Source organism: Rhinatrema bivittatum, chromosome 18 (assembly GCF_901001135.1).
Source record: "Rhinatrema bivittatum chromosome 18, aRhiBiv1.1, whole genome shotgun sequence".
NCBI lineage: Eukaryota > Metazoa > Chordata > Amphibia > Gymnophiona > Rhinatrematidae > Rhinatrema > Rhinatrema bivittatum.
The window spans coordinates 45,270,326-45,291,752 of NC_042632.1; the positions used below are offsets into that span (position 1 = coordinate 45,270,326).

The 21,427-nt window shown below is 41.1% G+C and overlaps 1 protein-coding gene across 1 annotated transcript in view; it reads right to left on the reverse strand.

The window, feature by feature from the left end:
- Positions 1-1,676: 1,676 nt before the first annotated feature.
- Positions 1,677-21,427, reverse strand: part of SPOCK1 (SPARC (osteonectin), cwcv and kazal like domains proteoglycan 1) — a 384,555-nt gene continuing 364,804 nt past the window's right edge. Inside the window, exons 7-9 of the mRNA XM_029583840.1 lie at positions 19,061-19,123; positions 4,495-4,632; positions 1,677-3,622 (exon numbers count right to left, since the gene is read on the reverse strand). Coding sequence (XP_029439700.1) covers positions 3,432-3,622; positions 4,495-4,632; positions 19,061-19,123 — 392 coding nt within the window. The 3' untranslated portion in view covers positions 1,677-3,431. The remainder of the gene's footprint in view (positions 3,623-4,494; positions 4,633-19,060; positions 19,124-21,427) is intronic.

Sequence of the window (21,427 nt, forward strand, 5' to 3'; positions counted from 1 at the left end):
CCTCCCATCCACTTCAGGGAGGGCTATCTATAATGGATTATATTTTTTAAAGTTGAAGGCAGCTAATCATTAACCTTGAGTTTATCAGTTTAAAAAAAAAAAAAAGAAGAAGAATATTAAGAATGAAAGGAGTATCTAAAATGGAAAAGTGACAATTTTAATTATTTTTTTTCCCATTACAAATGCCCAATCTAGTTAGTAGGTACTGTGAGGATACCCGATAATGTTATTTTGAAAAACATTTGCTCAGTTATTCTGGCATTGCTGCTCCACTTCTACACCTCTGTGGTATCAGTTAGCTTGCTATAAGAAACCTTTTTAAATTTCATATCAATTGATTAGTTTTTAATGTTATCAGATTCTGTTTGTGAATGTTACTTCCATGGCCTGGTGGAATGGCCCTTTTGTTTCTGGACTGCAAGATACGACACTGGTGCTGCACATTGCCTGCACGTTCCCTATCCCCGTGAAATTTATTTCATTGCTGTGCTGCACAGGTAAATTCTGCAAAAAAAAAAAAAAAAAAAAAAGGATGCATCTTGAAGAGAGTCCATTTTTGAACCAAGCTTTTCTGGTTCCTATTATTGTAACTATGCATTTCTAGATGTAGACTGATAGCAGCAGGAAATAAATTAGAATGATAATGACAATGGGCATTGAATTTTCCATAGTTGAAAAATCTCTTCAATGGAACTTTCAAGAATACAGTGCAAGGTTCTGATATGGTGGGCCCAGTGCCGCCCATCATGGGGTGACACTCTTAAGTCCCATGGTAAAAAAAAAAATTCCAGGCACACCAAGGCAGAGCACCTGTCAGACAGTATTAGCAGGTATTTTCAGCAAAATAATACTTACCTCTAATTACGCTTTACATTTTATAGATCTGTTGACAAACTGCAGGAAAAACGACAAAAGTGATCCTGGTTTAAAAAAAAAAAAAATGCGAGCTTTGACACACCGTGCAATATCCCGATTATAACCATGCAACAAGTCATCGAACAGCGCTGCCTCTGGAACTTAAACCATGATCAATTAAAGTGGCAAATCATCCAGGACTGTAGTAGTGAGACTTCCAAAGACATATAACGAATGGTTAAGTTAGATGCTTGAATGGCAGGGGTGTATATGGGAAAAATGTTAATTTTGTGGTCATTTCTTTTCATTTTGTTTGCGTTTTACCATGCACTAAAACAATTTAGCACATGCTAAAATGCGATTGGAAGTGAAATGAAACAAAAGAACAAATATCATTAGTATTTTCCATGTACATCCCTAGTCAGTAGAAATTTGAGACATCTTTCCATTCATAAGAACTTAAGAATTGCCATACTGGGTCAGACCAAAAGTCCATCAAGCCCCAGCATCCTGTTTCCAACAGTGGCCAAGCCAGGTCACAAGTACCTGGCAAGATTTCAAACAGTAAATGGATCACATGCTGCTATTGCACAGTGACAAGTAATGGCTAAGTCTACTTGGTTAATAGCAGTTTATGAACTACTCCAGGAACTTGTCCAAACCTTTTAAAACCCAGCTGCACTAACTGCCTTAACCACATCCTCTGGCAAGGAATTCCGGAGCTTAATTGTACATTGAATGAAAAAGAATTTTCTCCACTTTGTTTTGTATGTGCTGACTGACACAAATCCCAAATCAGAAGACCAATGAAGTTAGAACATTTATTTATGAACTGGAAAACAAATTAAGATGAACAATGCTTCCAAGTCAAAAGCCCCAACTTTTCCTAAGTACCTCCTAGAAACCATGATTTTCCAGGAGTATTTAAATGAAGGCGCAAAAAATGTGTCATGGTATGTCAGCATACAGTATTGCCTGAGTCAGGAACAGAAGGGGTCCATCTTGGATGGATTCGTTACTAATATAGTCTCTGGTTAAACTTTACTATGGAGCCAGCAAGGAAGGTTCTAATCTAACACAAAAAAAAGGTAGAACATCCTGACGTAATTATAAGCGCACTCATTTCCCGTTTTACGTAGTATGCATCAGACAATCAAATCATGGGCATTGTCTCCTTGTGAAGTACAAAAAAATGGACATGCTTACAAATATCGTGTCGTGCCTATCAACTTGTCATAGCACAGCCATCAACATACCGTACAGAGGTTTTAGTACAATACATTCATTTTTAGCAATGAATTACAGCGAGGGACGGCAGCCATGTGCTTTCCTTTCTGAATATTGTGGTACTACTGTCTGTGGATACACTTAATCTAAAGCAAATTGCTTATGTAGAAACACAAGTAATTTAATTTCTCATTATGATATCAATATATCTCCGATGGGTGCATACGCGAGAAAATGTCTTAGCCAGCTTAAATGTTTACTTCAGTAAACACGACTGCCTCAAGATTCATTTTTTTGTACAGACCAAATATATAAATCTATGTGTATATACACTGAGAAAGAGATGCATCTGCTTGCTATGAGCCTCATCTGCTAAGCATATTTCCCATAGACACAGAATGGGAGAAAAGCCTTAGTAAATCAGGCTCTATGTTTGACAGTTTCGTTGGTTTTCTTGCATGCCTGTTTCAGGGTTTTCTCCTTGAGTAACCGTTTTTAGATTTCATGAAGAACACATGTTTCAGAGATCTGGTAGTATTTTTACAAATAACAAAGAGGAAACTTATTTGCACTTTAAGAGTAGGTACAAGCTTTTCTGCGCTGGAAAAAAAAAAATATATAAGTGTAGTAAAAGCCTTTGTTTTATGGGTTGTTTTTTTTTTCCCCCTCTCTTTCTCAGATGTCACCTAGAACTCTTAAAGGAGATAAACAGCTACACCATGACCTGCCTTAGACCTGATGCTGTTATCATGAGACTGGAAGATCTGATGTACTGTGACAAGCTGAGGGGATTTGACCTTTGCTGTTCAATGCCAGGATATCATTTGGTAAGGAGCAAGATAGTAAGATGTCTGCTTCTCCTTGTCATGCACTACATGACAACAACAAAGCAAGTCTTAGCCCAAGATAAAGAAGGCCAGAAAATTTACTGCAATATAGATAACTAATCTTCCTTGGATAATATAACGGTGAGTTTAGTGTGCCATGTCTGCAGTATTTTATTCTGTAAAACTCTACATTGTCTGTGTAGGATTGCATGCATGCATCTGTATGTATATGTGTGTCTGTGCACAGGGAGAGGACAAACTTTCAGCACATAACTTTGCCCCATCAGAAGTTAGAAATCAAAGAGAAACTAACTCCAGCCCCTCCCCTGGTGATGATGAACAAAATCTAGATTGAAACCTGACACTGGAAAAGAAGTGTCTTCAAACTTTTTTTTTTGTTGTTGTTTAAAAGAAAAGAATCAGAAAAGCAATACTTGTGCCTGATGTTCCTAGGTACAACTGCAGAGTTATGAAGTGATTTGCAATCGTTGTGCAAAACATCAGAGTCAGTGTTATTGGTGACTACCATATATAGCCAACTTCATCATCCTTCTCATCATCTTCATCCTCGTCGTCTTCACTAGTTGCTCGTACATGAATCTTCAGTTTCCCTTCTTTGTCTCCTTGGGATGCCTCCCGTTCCTCCTCCAGGTCATCTAAAAGTACTACAGATCCACCACTGCCGAAGTCCCCAGAGGTTTCTTGCTCCTCTTCTAAATAATGCAAAGTTAGAGAATTAGGATGGGTCATCAAGTCGGCAGGCACCGTATTCGTATTTTATATTACGTGAAATTTATCTCGTGAAATGCATTTTTCATTTTTTTGCTGAAAGCCACTTTGGGTGAAACGTTAGGTGGGTCAAGGCAGGGTATAAATGCAATAAAATAACGGAACATAATGTATCCTATCCACCTCTTTCCCGAGTTACATACATTTGACAGCTTGAAAGATGGATATTTAACGTAGCCTTTTTCATTAACCACGTACGGGCTATCCAAGACTTAAACTGCCTGTGCTCTTCCTGGAAGGTAAAGCCACAAAAGATGCCCAACATGTAGCTTTGGACTGCGAAGCATTACATTTTAATCTTTCAAATCTACTTTATTATCAAGAACTATAAATAGAAATATTATAATCCTAGCATGCAGCTTCTTGTGTAGGGTTCAGGAATTTTTGTCTGTGAGAAAACAAGACCAATTAAGTGATTGAAACTCGGTATCTCAACAAAGGGGAAGCATCTTTAATAACCATCTACTACATAATAAAAATATCTTCTCTTTCAACAGGATCCAGCCAGACTTACTGTACTGTGTCTAATTTGGCAACAAAAGCATTAATAATCAGGGACTGCATCTTGCCATTTCCATACTGCAAGGTTTAATCTTAATGAAGGGAAAAGTGTCTTCAAGTGGCTGAGTTATACGGGCTACGTTTTATGTTTTGCATAAGTCACATAAATGACACTTTATAACACGGCATCTATTTTCAGAAATTTCTCGAGTTATCTTGCCCGATCTTGTAGAAGTAGCAAGATTCACAGTGTTAATTTAGCTGTTATCCCAGAGCAGTAAATCTCTTTACTCACCACAAGTAACTGCTCCTTGTTTCCTTGTGCCGGCTAGCTCATTTCCGTACTTATCCACACACCAGCACTGTCCTGTGCTTCCGTGACACTGAGTTGCTCTGTAGTACCCTTCCTCGTTGCACCTCGGAATGAAAGCTCCTGAACAAAGCACAAAAGGCACAGCCTTTATTTACAAATTTTACCTTCTTACAGTCCTGCTTCCGCTGCAGTGGTTCCCAAACCTGTCCTCGGGGTTTTCAGGATATCCACAATGAATATGCATGCATAGATACGAGAAGTATATCTTCATGCACTGCTTCCATTGCATTAAAAATCGCCTCATGCACGTTTATCTTGAAAGACTTGACCGACTGGGAGCACCTGAGGTCAGGTTTGGGAACCAGTGTTCTCCTGTATTTCAATTTTATTTGGAAGCACTGTAAATGTGATTCAACAGGAGACACACATAACCTAATGGGGAAAATATTTTTTCTAAACCTAATTTAATTTGCTGTCTGTATGGGAAATATCATTGGTCCAGACACTAACAGCTGATTTTGGATGGAATTTAGCAGGATCCCAGACTAACATTTCTACATATGCGAGATGTGTCACAGAATCCAAGAGCAGACAGGATCTTATTTTAATGTATTACTTTTAGCTGTATAGAGGTCCATGTTCAAAAGGTTTGTCCGACTAAGCCAGGCACACCAAGGGTTTTAAATATTCCCCTCCTACCCACTGACCAAATAAATTTTTTAGCCAGGTAAGTTACCCAGCAGAAATGGCGCAGGGGTGTTCTGGGGGCAGGGATTTTGACGCAACTGCGGAATCGCTCTTCGCTTCAAGGGAATTGGTTTCAGGTGACAGCTATGCTGGGCCCTGAGTTTTACAGTCCAGGGTACTGATATGCAGACAAAAGAGAACTGCTTCTATGGTCAAGCCCAAAAGCAGAACTCATTCAAGCAGCAGCATTGTATGAATTATCATGAAGGTTGCTCACCCTGTAAAAATGTTTCTAGTAGTAATTTTGTTATGGGTTTGACAGTTGCTTGTTTTTTTATTGTAAATATTACTACCCTTAACATAAGGTTTGGGGGTAACTTGCATGGAGCAGCAGTTACTACCATAAGAAACTTGCTGAGCAGACTGGATGGACTATTTGGTCTTTTTCTGCCATTATTACTATATTACAATGAGGACCAGGAAGTAGGATCAAGCTCTGGCAAGTGACTGAAGAAAGCCTGAATATAAATACATATCTAAGCAGTAAACAAGATGGCCACTGGGGGAAGTGAGGGGCACAGAGCTGGGAGGACTGGACAGATAGTCTAAGCAGCTCACAGTGCCACCTGCAGGCTGGAGGTTGAATTGGCAACAGATTCTCACAGCTATATGCTAAATATTGCTGACTAAGTGTAAACAAACTCGCTAAGGCAAGCAGACACAAGCTCCGCTCCCCACCCCCCAAAAAAATAATTAAAAAATTGTCAGGGTGTAATGTTGGATCTTCTTTCCCACCCCCCTCAAAAAAAAAAAAAAGGTTTCAAGCCATTATTGTCCAAAGTCACATCTTCAAATATTTTAAATAAAATGCTTGGCTCCAGGCCCCTCCTACCCCTATCCCACCCTCCTGACTCCCTTCAAACAGCCAAGACCAAGCTGGGGAGTCTTACTGCACTCCCGGCATCCCACATTCTTCTGACAGCAACTCGGGCGGCGAGTATGTATGCAGCGAGTATTGCTTAGAGCAGTGCTGGACGTTATTGAAGGGTGTTGCTGTCAGAGCAACATAGGATGCCAGGAGCACGGTAATACTCTACTTCCTCTTGGCTCAGCTTTGCGGGGGTTGGAGACAGGTCAGGATGATAAAGGTAGGAGTTGTAGGTGGATCAGGAGGGTGGGGGAAGGGTCAGGAGGGAAACCTGGAGGTAGACATTTTATTTAAATATCTGTAGAGGGGTCTTTAGTTGCTATGGACTACAAGGGTTTTTTTGTTTGTTTCTTTACATTTTAGGGATTTGGGGAGGGGTTCAGACACTGTGCCCCAACAATTTTTAAGTTGTTATTTTTGGGAATCGGGGGAGCTAAGGCCTGCTTCCTGAATTTTCCCCTTCTTTTTGCATTTAACTCTCTAGATTCAGAATATAATTGGTAAGGTTTAAAGTAATCTGAGTAGCTGTGTAGATTCAGCACCAAGGCTAAAGTTACTGTATCTGGGGAAAGTTACTTGGATAAAACTTTAGCCCAGCATTTTCGGTGGGAGACCTGCCCTGCTTGAATAGCTGTCTAAAGTTATCCCGGTAACTTTCCCTGGATTACTCTGCTGCTCGCCGGAATACTAAATATGCACCTCAGAGCTCCCCCTTGCTATATAGGGCACTAGTTTAATACTGAAATCTAGGGAAGATTGCTCCCTACTGGAACACCAGTTCCACGTCCTGTCTCCCACCTATGTACTGGCGTGAGCAACATTTTGTGAATAAAATGTTCTTGGTCTCAAACAGGAATTCCAATTGTACAAATTAATTTATGAATATTCCACAATTTCCATATTGTTCAATGCGGAATTGAGAAACTAGTGGATCCAAGGTTGATGATTCTTTTTTTTTAAATTAAAAATTGTTTTTTTGTTTTTTAAAAATGTCCAACGAGATCCATAAGTTTAATGGGAGATGTCATTTTTTTCAATTTTGGGCTAGATCCATACATTTTAAGGAAAAATGTTGTTTTGATTTCCAGCTTTTAAGTAGATTTAGGGAAGTGCTTTTTTTTTCTTCTTCCAAACAAATGGGTAATCCAAACCACAAAGGCTCACTTTTGTTTTGGATTACTCAAAATTGAGACAATATCCCTAAGAAAACCCCCCAAAATTCTCATATGCTTTTCTTTTGGGAAATCGTACATGCTATTAATAACTAACGCACACTGTTTCCTAAGAAAACAAAAGAAAAATAAAATGCAGCCCCTGCCGGTAACTGGGACCTATCCAGCGTTGCTGGTCCAAGATCAACAAGGGCTTTCCTGAGTGCTGCCGATCTTTCACACCCTGTCAATAGAACGGGGCCGAGGCCTACTCAGCTGGGCTAAGCCAAGATCAGCCACTGCCTTCCTGGTCCCTTCCGACCCCACCTCCAACCCCCCCCCCCCCCAAAAAAAAAAACAAAAAAAATCCCCACTTTCCTCTTCTGGGGGTGGGGTGCTGGTATGAGAAAGGGTCAGGAGCCAATCCCCAGTCACTCCTGCCTTACTAGAACCCTTTTAAAAATAGCACTGGCCAGCCCTGATACCAGAACCGTACATGACGTCAAGTTATCGCAAGTCTCAGGGCCAACTGGTTCCATTTTCTTGTATGGCCTTGCAAACATATGGATGAATTTTTTTTTGAGTGGGCAAGAGGTGGTTGGAGGGGCTCAGGGGGGAGGCACCAGCTGGGTTTGACTCAACCCAACCGGGAAGGACTTAGCCCCATTTATTGACAGGAGTTGGGGGAGTAGAAAAGGCCTGGGAAGGCCCCAGAAATTGGTGGGTGAAACGGCAGTAGGAGGCCCCATTTTTTCAAAAAAATGTTTGTTTTGCTTTTGCAAACAAACCAAAATAAAACTTTAAACAAAACGGAACCAAATAAAACCCACTGCATGAAACAAAAAAAGAAACTGAAACAAAAATATCAGGGCTGCACACCCCTAACAGATACACGTCCTGAAAACTTGCTGTAGGTTGAATGGCTCAGGAGACAATCGGGGGGGATTTTGAAAGTCCTGTGCGCACCAAAACTGGGAGATACGCGAACAAGTCGGGCCGATACGTGCCATGCAGATTTTATAAGCCGCCCGACGATGCACGTGCCTCCTGCTGTGGGCACAGGTCATGTGTGTGGAAAAATGGGCGGCCCGTGGGCACGTTGGGAGAAGGCCAAGGGATGAGCGCAAAAATACGCGCCGGGGTCCCCTGCTGCGTGAATTTACTACTTCTATGGATGATGTGTTAGTAATACATCATCCATAGAAGTAGTAAATTTTTTGCTGATTTATTGTTTATTGTAAACCGAGGTGATGTTTTTAACGTGCCGCGGTATATAAAAAAAAAAAAAGGTCACCAAATAAATAAATAATAAAAATCTAGGCTAGTCAGTGAGATTTTAAGGGTTGGTACTAATAGAGAGAAAGGGAGACTATTAAACTAGGGGGGTTGGGAAGTCCTATCCCTTAACTGGGCGAACTGGGAGCAAACTGGGGAAAACTACCTATGGCGTCGGCGAGCGTACCTTGTGAAATTCCCCCGCTTACGCGGTAGAAGCGGCATTTGCGCGCGTCCATTTAAAACTGCACGCGTGCACGTACGCGGGTCCATGTTATAAAACAGGCGTATCTCTGGAGGCGAACCGGAAAATGTGCGCGCACGTGCGTCTGTAAAAGTTACCGTGAATGAGTACAACAGATAAAAAATACATAGTTATTTTTTAAAGGATCAGAAAATCACTAAAAACTTGTAGCACTTTTTACACGAAAGTGTTCAGAACGTTCTTTTCCATACAGAGGAGAAGCTGCCGCAGGGTTTTTAAACATCCACTTGTACTTCTCTGACAGGCTCAGAAAATCCCGATTGGTATTGATCGACCTTAGTATATTCTACAGCTTTGAAACAGAACCAACAGTTTTATAGGCTCTTTTACAATTAATGTCTATTCACTTATGTGCATCAGCGCAGCTACAGGCAGTGTTTTTGGGAAGATTACAGCAAAATTAAGAATTAAGTATTGAAGGGTTTTTTTTTTTTCCTGAGCATTTTATTTGTTGAAAGGAGGGCAAAACTGAAGAGGCTCACAGTTCTCCAGGCAGCTTTGGGAAAAATTAAATTTTAGGAAGATTCTGTGCTCACAGTCCACCGGACAATACTGAATTCACAATTGCTGGATAAAATAGAACATATGCTGTATATTTCTAAAAATCTAACTTCTAATTTATTCATTTATGTATTAATACATTTATTATCTGAGCAGGAATGCTATAAAGGGCATCCCTCACTGGGGGAGTGTTCAGCTGACCTGTGCAGTAAATTTAAACTAGTGAGATTTAAGGTCTATGATGTTTGTACATTTTGTAAACAAGATTGCTGCAAACAATACAAAGAGCATATTGCAAGAACAGGAACTTTAAACTTAAAGAACCCAGTATTTTATTGGGATGGTGAATGCTAAAAATGGATGAGAGACGTGATTGAAAGAAAACATGAGTTTGATTTGTTTTGAAAATTTTGGAAGCAGAGGGAAGAGGAGAATGAATGCAGTTTTAGCTTCAGCTGTAATAAAAAAATAAACCTTTAGGGATATGATTTTTTTTCCAGTCCTTTTCTCCCATGTATGTGGAATAAAAGATTACAGGCCTAATATGATTTTTCCCAAAAATGAGCTTGAAATTCGTTCCATTTGAACTTTGAGTGCCTGAGGAAATAGGATGTGTTTCAAAATCTGTTGAGGTAGGAGTGATTCTCTCATTAGGCAGAGTTAGGCAGTTGCATCATGTGGCAAAATTTTGGGGCGGCAGCCAGTGCCCCCCTCTCCACCCCCAACCACCCCTTTGGCGGCTACCTTAACTTTCAGCCAGATGCTGGCAACATGGGTTTAACAGCATGCCACTGGGGTGTGTGTGTGTGTGTGTATATATATATATATATATATATATATATATATATATATATATTAGCATGCCACTGGGGTATATATATATATATATTAACAGCATGCCACTGGGGGGGTGTTTATATATCCCTAACCCTATACCTTCATTCCAAGATAAGACCACAATGGTTTACAAAATCATCATTCAGTTTCAGGGTCAACATTCCCATTCTGGGTCAAAACGGACAGCTGATACACAGCCTAGGTCATATTCATGCATTATCCAGTTTCTTACAATAATAAATACCCATTCTAGGTCAACACATCATCAAGTATAAGTTAATTAGGGTGCTAAGAGGAAAGATTATAATCTATAATTTTCATTTCATTATCCTACATTCCTTATTCAGAATGTAGTCATTTATATTTTACATCAGTTCTTTTTTCTCAATTTGCTAATATTGTCTAAATGTCTGATATTGAAGTTATCAGTTTATATATGTATATGTAAAAATAATATAAACAGCACTTATACTAAATTCAAGATAGAGAACAATATTACTACATGCAATCTATTCCTTAATGATTGAGCCCCACTAAACTGATTAATATATGACTATTTTTATTCATCTTAATCATACATTTATAACAGTGATTCATATTTATAACATATTACAATTGCAGTAACCATTATTCTAAAAACAAACACATACTCATCCACGACTGCATCCAGCCATACCACACATTATTTGAAAATGTACCACAATACTTCTATTAAAACTCCATAACACATCGTATTAAAGAGATATCAACACAAATCCTTCTTCATGCATAAATTACATCAACATGTCAGCCATCATAATAGGCACTGCCAGTTTGTTCAGCCTACCTTGCCTTATCGATAATCATATGGCTCTAAGACTTATCCATGAAATCCATTTTTTTTTTTTTTAGAAGAATGTTTCTTCCAATTAAAAGCACTTATCCTGGCTTCACAGTCAGCTGATATAATCACCCCTTCGAAATAGTTTTCTGCATCAGGGGGCCATCAGAGCCGAATAGTTAGGCTAGTCATCACCCCAATCACTTATGTGTGCAACACTGGCATCAAAATGACACTAGATACTGGCGTGTGAGAGAGATGGAAATACACACATAAGAGATTGGGGTGATGACTAGCCTAACTATACGGCTCTGATGGCCCCCTGATGCAGAAAACTATTTCAAAGGGGTGATTATATCAGCTGACTGCGAAGCCAGGATAAGTGCTTCTGTTTAAACCTTATGGTCTCCTTCTTTTGTGTTTGGTGAGGGTCTGTTTGTGTTCTGCATTTGTGAAGAGGTGAGGCAGTCTGCTATCGTGCAGTTTCTGTGTAAGGATCTGTTCTGTTTTCCTCACAGCAGGTGTGTTGGTGATTTAGGGCCTGGTGTAATATTTGCAGTATTGCTTTTTCATAGATGGGGTTGCTGCTGTTTCACACCTGGGAGATTTTACTATATTTTAATGTGATTGTTTACTCTTGGCTTTCTGAGGGCCAAATCCACACCCAATTTGTTTTACAATAGATCTAGTAACATATGAGTCCCACGTGTCTTTTTTTTGCAGGGTTTTCTGGTTGGCACCAGGGCACGTGATAGTTTTACTGCCAAATACTGTAGTTTGAATGTCTTTATTTTTTCATGTAAAATCTGTTGTTATAAATGCATAATTTTTAATTGTGTGTGGGATGAGCAGGGCCAGGGCTCTAAGGTTCTCCAAAGGTACCTGACAGAGTGCGTCACACACAGACCCCACCATTCACCCATCTCCCTGGGCAGCAGATGCTGAGGAAGGGCGGGGAGGCGGGTAGCAGGGTTCCTGAGAGTAGCAAGGCTGCTAGCTTCCTAAATATATTATCGCTATTTGCCACTCCTCTGGGAACCGTGACCTCTGCGCCTCCACTTCCCCAGCATTCCAAATCACCGAAAGGGCCAGATCCCCAAGGGCCACTCCCCATGCCCTCTTGCTGATTTGACCTGTACTGTGCTTTGGGGGGGTGGAGGGCACGCCATCTCATCCCTTGCCTCAGGCAGCAGATTGCCCTGTGATGAGGGAATATTAAAAGAACTGGACTTATAACTAAGGATGTGAGACTGAAGCTGATGGAATTAACACAGAGGGCAATTTTCAAATAACCCACGTAGTTGCCTACTTTTTGTGAGCACTTTTAAAGCATGTACTTTAGGAACATTTTCAAAACAATCTACATAATTTCTCTTGAAAAATTAGTTTGCACTTGGATGGTAACTTTCAAACGGATGCTGGGGCGCCCAGATACGCGACCGTTTTATAGCACAAGGGCACACACACACACACACACACACACACACACACACATGTTGTAAAACAGCCTGACCGTCCATTTTTAAGTGGACACGAGGCTATGTGAGTAAATCCCGCTTCTAGTACGTAAGTCGGGGAATTTTAAAAGGAGTGTGCGTCCATGCCATTGCCAGTTTCATCAGTTCATCCAGCAGTTCGCCTAGTTAACAGCTGGTTCCTCCAAACTCCTCTGGTTTTATAGTCCTCACTCCCCCCCCCCCCCCCCCCCCCCCCCCCCACCGAGAAATGGCTCTTTCCTTTTATTTTTAAAATGACCTCCTCCTTAGCGGCAGTAAACTTATACAGGCGTGCAAAGTATTTACGTGTGCAAAGTATTTTCATGTTTGTTTGACACCTTCAAAAGTTCTAACAGATTGGTAAGGCTTGACCTTCCTTTGCTAAATCTTCTAGAAGGTTTGAAAACTTACAGAATTTCACTTGCCAGTGGTGCATATATGGACTATCAAACTGAGCCTTATAAAGAATCTCTCCCTCTCTCTCCCCCCCCCCCCATCCCAATGTTCACTGGATTCCTACACCTACTGAGGAGATGTAGCAAAGTTACGCGCGTAACATATGCGCGCTGGCTAAGGAAATTTAAGGGCTGTGCACGTCGGTGCCCCTCTTCCACCTACTCTTCCTGGCTATTTAAAATTCGCGTGGCTCCCGCGTGGCCCACGTGTGTGAGATGTGGCCGTTTATTGCGCGTGCAAGGCTTTTACAGTCTATCTCTTCATGTTTCTATTTCTCCTGCTCTCTCTTTCTTACCTTTTATTGCTACCCAATATCTGTCTATTCATAGACTGTGTGTGTGTGTGTGAAATGCGGAATTTGTTATAAATGTCGAGAAAGCAAAATAAGGATTTCTTTTCCTGTTGCGTTCTGTATTTTGTGCAAAAGCCCTTGCTGTGCATGCAGGCTGTTCTGCATTTTAGCTGGAATACATTTGACTGGCAGGTGTTAAAAATGATTGTGACCTCACAGCTAGGCACAGTACCTTCAGACATATACTGGTTCCCCAAGGGATAGAGGTCTTGATATAAAAAGTGGTTTTGGGGTTTTTTTTTGTTCGTTTTTTACCATAGACAGAAAATAGGGGGGGAAAAAACGCCTTAGTAAATCAGGGCCAAAGAGATTTATATTATTTTCTTGCAGCTCGAATATTGGTGGAAATGTTGAGCACAGTTATTTTTTTTCCTTCAGTCAGTATGAGATTAGATAAATCTTGCTTTTAACTTTCACACCCACAGCTTGAAGATTTCCCCCATGAATTAGAGGAAAAGTGAATCAAAAGGGACTGAAGGAGGAGGTTCAGTCTATTCAGGAAAGCTGTTCTCGTTTTTTTTTTTTAGCTCTCATGCCTTTTGTCAAAACTTGCTGTTTTCTCCAACCAACATTTGGAACACCTTGACTTGACCCAAGTTAGAACGCCTCTCCCTCTCCCCCTCAAATCATCTATTTTAAATAGCAAAGGAAGTGGATGAAAGGCTGGGGGAGAAGCCTAGCCAATATACGAGAAGAATCTCAATGTGTCGGGGTGATTCATCAAGTTCTTCCTTGCACTATTTCCTACAGCTATAGCAACATCTGCTAATTTTAATGCTGTCATAAACCTTACTGTCGTATTTCATTTGGTGTACATCGCTTTGTTCAGGTTTCTACTTAGAAGAGTGATTTATACATTTTTTTTTAAATTAGATTAAATTAAATTAAATACGCTGATGATGTCATTGCATGCAAACAATTTCAAATTAACCCAGAACTTTGTTTCCCTTCCCTTGTGTACAGGCATGAGTGTCACGCTCTAAAATAGTAATTGTAATAACGATGGGGGCTAGCCCGATGGCTCAGTCACGCACACTGGCATGCGAGAGACATGGATTTGATTACTGGGCCAGGATTCTACCCCGGGGGTCAGCTGGGGCTGGGGATCCCGCGTTCCAGGATCCTCAAGGGACGTCAGTCTGACAAAACGGACACGGCCATAGAAACACAGAATATGATGGCAGATAAGGACCGTAAGGCTCATCCAGTCTGTACAGTTTCACTCCTAGGGGCGGTGCCATGTACCTCAGTTTATCTTGGGCTTTTTCTCTTCATAATTAGAAACTTTCTGTACTTTTCTCTTCACCGCCTCCACTTGGGGGCCATTTTGTGCATTTCTCACCACTCTTTCTATGCAGAAATATTTTCTGGTTTTGCTTCTGAATCTACCAACTTGGAGTTTCCAATAGTGGCCTCCACATCATTCTTCCAAAAAAGGTTTGCTACTTGTGCCTGACTTATACCCTTGAAGTAATTGACTGCATCTGTCGTATCCTCCTTTCCTCTAGGGTATATACTGTATATGTAGGTACTTAAGCCTCATCTCGGATGGCTTTTGATATAAACTGTGCACCATTGTGGATATCCTTGAAAACTCAACTGGCTGGGGGTCCTCCCCAGGACAGGTTTGGGAACCTCTGACCTGGAATATTGTGTCCAATTCTGGAAGCCATGCTTTCCCTAAGAATAGAGAAAGGGTGGAGACGGTCCAGTGTTCTAGGAAAGGTCTTGTCAACAGCCTGTACTGGGACCGTTCCCTCCTTTGTTTTCCCCTGCTAGTTTTGCCCCCTAGCATTCCTCTGGCCACTGCCTTTTCACATTGCTTTGTTACTTTGATGTCATCAGACGCTCTCAGCCTGGCTCTCTCTCCTGGTTGGTGCATCTCAGTTTCTTGCCCCCTCCCTCCTCTCTTCCCCCCCCCTCGAATTGGGTATTAGAGGTTATTCACAGCTGCAGTATTTATTGTAAGTAAATAAAAATATACAAAATACACACAGACTTTAGCTCAAATTTTAAAAGCAGACTCGGATGTATAAATCTTCTTTGAAAACTAGCGGGTGGGAGCAGAATGCAGCATGGCATACGCCCATACATTTATAAGTAGGTGTAATGTATATTTGTAGATTTATGTGTAAGGAACCGCCCTGATTTCCTTACCAGAAGGAATGTAATAACTAGCTAGGGAGGTTCAGAGAGATTTAATAAGCAGTGGGTTGGATTTTACTCCCCGATGTGGGAGAGTGAGATGGTGTAGCTTTTTCACCACTAGAACCATTTTACGTTGTGGGGTTTTTAGTTAAGTTTCCTTGATGCTGGAGTTCTCAGTCTTCTGGGGGGGGGGGGGGTTGGTTTTGGGGTTTTTTTTTGAGAAGATTGTGGGATTTTTTTCCCTTAAAGCCAGTCGGACGGATTGATTTATTTGAAGCTGTGCGCACTTTTTTTTTGTCCAGATTTTGAGATTTTCCCTGTGAGAGCCTTGGTACCCCTTCACAAAGGATTGGGACAACCCTGTGCAAGGTTACATCAAGGTGTAGGGAAGGCTCTGGCAGGGTTATGTTACTCTTCCAGGGTACAGACCTGTCTGTGACCCAATGCAGAGGAGTTTCGACTTTCAATTTTTTTTTTTCTATCAGTAAATATCTCTTCATTTTGAGGCAAGGAAGTCTATTCCACCCTTCCTGTCTCTTGTTTGTTTTCCCTATTTTTTGAAGTAAAAAACAATTGTTTTTCCACCTAGAGCTGAGTGCTCTTGGTACCAGGGAATCAGTTTCCGTTGGGAAAAGGCATCTTTCACTGAAACATAGGGTAACCTGATTCTCTTTCTGGAAGCCGATTCCTTAACACTTGATCTCCTCCTTGTTCCAGTCACTCTGTGTAGAAACACGTTTGCCGAACCCGCGTTCCAGAGACACGTCCATTTTATAACGTACGCACGTATATATGCGCAAATATTTAAATGGGCGCGCACATGTTTGGCAAATGCAGCTTCTACCGTGTAAGTGGGGGAATTTTAAAAGGGATGCGCGTCGACACCATGGGTAGTGTTCCAGGTTAAGAGAGAGGATGTCCCAACCCACCGAGTTTAATAGCCTCTCTTTCCCCCTGTTAGGCCAGACACTTAAAACCCCATTGCTTAGCCTAGATTTTTTTTTTTTTATTTTATTACTCACACGCCATCCATACCAGTAGTAAAGTTACTCAGCAGAGGGACCCCGGAGCGTGCCCGTGCGTGTAAGTATTTAAGTGCGCAACTTTTGGTCATACCACGACATGCCCACGCCCCCATTCCTTATAAAATTCGCTCGGCGTGCGCTGGCCTGTCTTGCGCGCCTGTCCCCCTGGCTTCGGTGCGCGCAGGGCTTTTAAATTCACATTTTTGGTTTTTTTCTGCTGTGAGTACCATGTTACTAGGAAAAAGCCCGAGGAGTGAAGGGTTAACATCTGAGACGTGGAGTCCTGTCCCCTGCTAAAGGAAGGAGCCGAAGGTGTTTGAGACATGTGTTTGCTGCTGACATAGGGCCTGATTTTAAAAAGCATTTATATATGCATAAAACTGGGTTTTACTCGAGTAAATGCACTCTGCCCGTGTAAGTGGGCTTTTGAAAATTGCTAAAATATCTGCCATTGAATTGTCCATCGGATTTACTCACGTAAGTGCATTTTATGTGAGTAAATGGCTTTTGAAAATTGCTCTGATAGTACGTTACATTTACACGCGTAACTCCTTTGAAAATTACTCCCCTCAGATGTTCCGCACTTAAGAGTAGAGCGCCCCCTGGTACTGTCAGAAGGAGATCTAAAATATTTAAGACTTCGGAAAAGGTATGAGAATTGGGACTCATGTTCTGATAAATTATTGGGATTTTATTCTAATCATTCCATAGTGCAGAGAAGATGTGATAAATTTGGGAGTGGAAGTAGGACTGAGCTATCTTCAGTCTGAGTAACTGGAACGAGAAGGAGATCAGGTGTTAAATAATCGACTTCCAGAGAGAGAATCAGAGACATTACTAGAAGAGTGAGACCACAAATTTATTCATCTTTCTTCTGCCTAATTATTGTTTTGCTTTATTTGAAATCCGATTTGAGTGCTATAAATATTCTTCAGTCACCTAATCGACTATCAGTAAAGACGCTGGAGACCACATTGCTTCTCAATGTGATTTTTGGATGCAAAGGTCTGTGACTACGATGAGTGCAGAGGAGGAAAAAAGGGGCTTGTACTGTGCTTAATAGAAAAGGGCCTTGAAGCCGCGTTTCCTCCCACAGGGAGCCCTGGAACTCGGATGTGAGGCTCTCCGTGGAGAACTGCCTGCAGATAATAGGGTCCGTCTCTCTTTTTCTGTGTGCCCCTGGGTTCGGTCTATGGGGGGAGTCATCCCGCCCACAGAGATTGCGAATGCGCGTTGATAGAGGGAGTGGGGATAGCAGCGGGGTCCAGGGCCACCTAAGTGCTTTGGAGGAGAATGGAGAGGAGGGCATGAGCAGTGTGAGAGTGTGTGTGTGTGTGTGTGTGTGTGTGTGTGGGGGGGGGGGGGGGGGGGGAGGAATGAGGGTATTTAGAGGCAGCAGAGTGAGACCAAGGTAGGGGAAAGGGGGAGAGGCAATGTTAGCCCACAGAAAGAGGAGGAGGGACAGAACTTGAAGACCTGGCTCTTCACCCACTCCTACACCTAACCCCCCTCCTCCCCTCTCCACCACCCCCCCCTTTTTTGTAAATTTGTACAATTATCTATTCTAGCTACATATGATGTAAGCGCCACTGCCATTTTTGTAAATATGTAAATTTGTCGAGTATATTTAGTTTGCCTTCCCCCCCACCCTCCTCAGCTCCTCTGTTATCTACCCCCTCCCTCCCTCGCTTCCTTGTTCTACTGGTTACTTGTTACTTGTAAAGCCTGTTGCTTGTTGCGTTCTCTGTAAACCGTCGAGATGTTCCCAACGTGCGTCGGTATATAAATGCCTTTAAATAAATAAATAAATAAATAGTGCTGGAGGTCTCTAACTTTTATCTTGCCCTCTAGGCAGTAACCTATCCTGCCTAATAGGTTCTGCCAGCCATTAAGGGATCACAATCTACAGTTGCCTTCAGGACCATAGAACCAATATGGCTACTAGACTTCTGCACTACCTTTTTTTACATTAATGCATCAAAGCTTTCCATCCTCTTTTATGCCTGAAATTCAATTGCAGATTTCAGATTAGTCCAAGGGCACCATCCCTCACTTTACATTATAAAGGTTAAACAGTGATACCATTCTCTTTTTCTCATTTTTAGTCAAATGAAGCATCAAAAATGATTACAATAACTCGGAGACCTGAAATGGAAGGTTAGAACTTTTTTTTTCCCCTCTATAGTTTGTGAGACGTTCGTTTTCAAGTGAAATATTAAAAGGTCGCACATTTGAATTCTCCGATCTCCAGGGGGGGAAAAAAAGGTGGAACACGTTAAGAAATCTGATCGAACAGCATTAAAATTAATATTTCTTCCCCATTTCCCATTGTTCTTAAGTGCCTCATATATAAACTTCAGCCCTGAGATAGCTGCAATTTTCTCTTTCATTATTATAAAAAAATACATTTAAACCCCCACCTATAATTCTGCCTCTATCCATAATGTACTGTGATCCACTGTATTTTCATTTTATGAGAAATGTGACAAACGCTGTTGTTTCTAGCACAAATGTTACCCTGTAATTAAATTGCCTGTACTGTGTGTGACACGGCAATAAAGAAATCTTAATTAGGTGTTTAAAGGAGCAGATGGGAGTCGGACTTACCCAAAAGATTTTTCCCTCGACTTAGCTTCTGAATCCTGTTCATTTCATTCTGGCAGGGGAGACCTAAAATATAATGTAGGAGAAGCATTTCCAGATGGTCCTCAATGGAAGTTCTAATGACCGACTTCAGTCCTGACATTAAGTGCGCTTTAGCGTACACCTGTGAATTAGTAACACTCACCTGCTGGTGCTGAACAAATGTGTGTCAACTTTACTAATTAAAGAATTCAGACTCTACTGCTACCAATGTTATTTTGATTTTAAACTAACTATGTTCTCTACCAGAAACATTATAAGGTCAGGTGTATAATTTTTAGTTTACTAATTGATTGAATTTGAACATTAGTATTGGAGCTAATCAGGGATGAATGGACCAGCTGCGATGGCCTCCGATGTTGGCTCTGAACATGGTTGATTTTTGTCTGGTTTTTCTGTCTGGCTCTCACCCAGCTTGCATTGAAATTTGAGTTTTCTGGCCTGACTCATATTTGCTCAGCTTGTTTTAAATTTTTTTTTTTTTTAGCGAGTTGTTCTATATTTTTAAAACAAGTTATCTTAGGTTTCCAATGTGAGTCTTTCCACCCAGACAAATCAGGAATGCAAAAAGACCCTGAAAACAGGTCTTTATTATTATTATTATTATTTATTGTTTTTGTTATACCGAGTTTCATGACATGCATCACATCAACCCGGTTTACAATTAACAGAGTGTGTAAAGCATAACGTAACGTAAACAATGTTCTCAATAAGAACCTTGAACTTTAGATACAGTGAATCAGATAAAGGATGTGAGAAAGTTACAATAAAACAGGGAAATTAACTTGGAGCTGGAAGAAGGGAGAGATTGAACAGAGCAATATTTACATTTCAGCCTATTAATGTAATAGAGTAGCAGAGTGAGTAAATAAAATATGTGAGTAACTGTGGCAGTACATCACTATGAAACGGTACATAAATAACCAAATGCATAAATACGACAATGGTATGATAAAAGCTCAGCAGGTATTGATGAGTGTCAATTTAAAGTTGGTTAATTCGTATTTAGGTCCAGTTATTGGAAAAGAGTTTGTGCTATTGAGTGGAGGTTTTATTCAAAGCTTGGAAATGCTTTTTTTAGGTCTTGACATAGGGCTTCCCCAATGATGATGTCTTCGGTGTATGCCAATCTTCACTGTGAATAACCTGAAAGCCTAACTGGCTGTGGGTCACTAGGACAAATTTGGGAAGCTCTATCTTAACAGCTCTTTCACTCAAGCTATGACTTTTGGCAGCAGTAAGATTTTAAGTGAATATTTGGTTCATAAATCACCGGTGTCCAGAATTTTGAGCCACCTCATGAATGGGAATTGGAATCATGTCGAGGCGGCCCAGATTTTGCAATCATCGCATCAAGACTGGTGATTGAGGCAAGGCTAATAGGGGGGCCGTGCTTTCATTTTACCCGAATGGGAGGTAATGTGATAAATGAGTCAATTTTCAGTTCGGCAAGTAGCGCGCTCTATTAGCAAACAAACACGCACTATTTGCCAATAAAATGAAGTGCCTTCCCCCATGGCCCCTGAATCTCCTACAGCCCCTTTGACCTCCCTCCTTCCACTGGGGTCTTTTGTCTTTCCAATGGAGACGGGAGAAAGGAGCAAGCCCCAGCATTGCTGTTAGAAGAAATCTCTGACAGCCATTCTGGGAAGCTTACACTTCGAGCGTTGCTATCAGAACAATGCTTGAAGCCCTGTGAGCAAGTAAGGCCAGATCTTGCTCCCGTCTGGGGTTTTGGAGCTTTGGAGGAAGTCGAGTGAGGGAAGCAGAAGATGTTAGGTTATGGATGGATGGGTGGGGAGGGAGGCAGGAAGGATCACATTTGTCATTAAATAAATAAATAAATAAACAAGGAGATCTGCCTCAGGGCACTAGCCACTGGATTATTTTCTATTTGGTGGGCTTCAAGCGAGGCAGGGTTCAGGGGAAGCTCTGGTAATTATTGGTACTTGTTCTTACAGGTAGAGAGCCAGGGAATTTGCTTCAAATTTGCCACCATTTAAGTGGATTTATTCAAAAGATATCCAGTTAGAACTGCTCTGAGGGAGGCTTAAAGTTATCTAGCTAACTTACCCCGGGTACATTGGAAAATCGGTTAAGTTAGCCGGATAACTTTACCCTGCCCTGGAATACTCTCAGAATGATCCTCCTTTATCTTGCTAAAATCTAACTGGATAAGAGCCCAGTATAAAAACATAAATATATATATATATTAAAAAGCTGGTATTTAGCCAGATAAATTGCGAGTTACCCAGGTAAATATGTTTGAATATTGACCCCCTTAATGTTGGTTTCAGTTCGGCAAAGGAACTGAACCAAAATTAATATTAA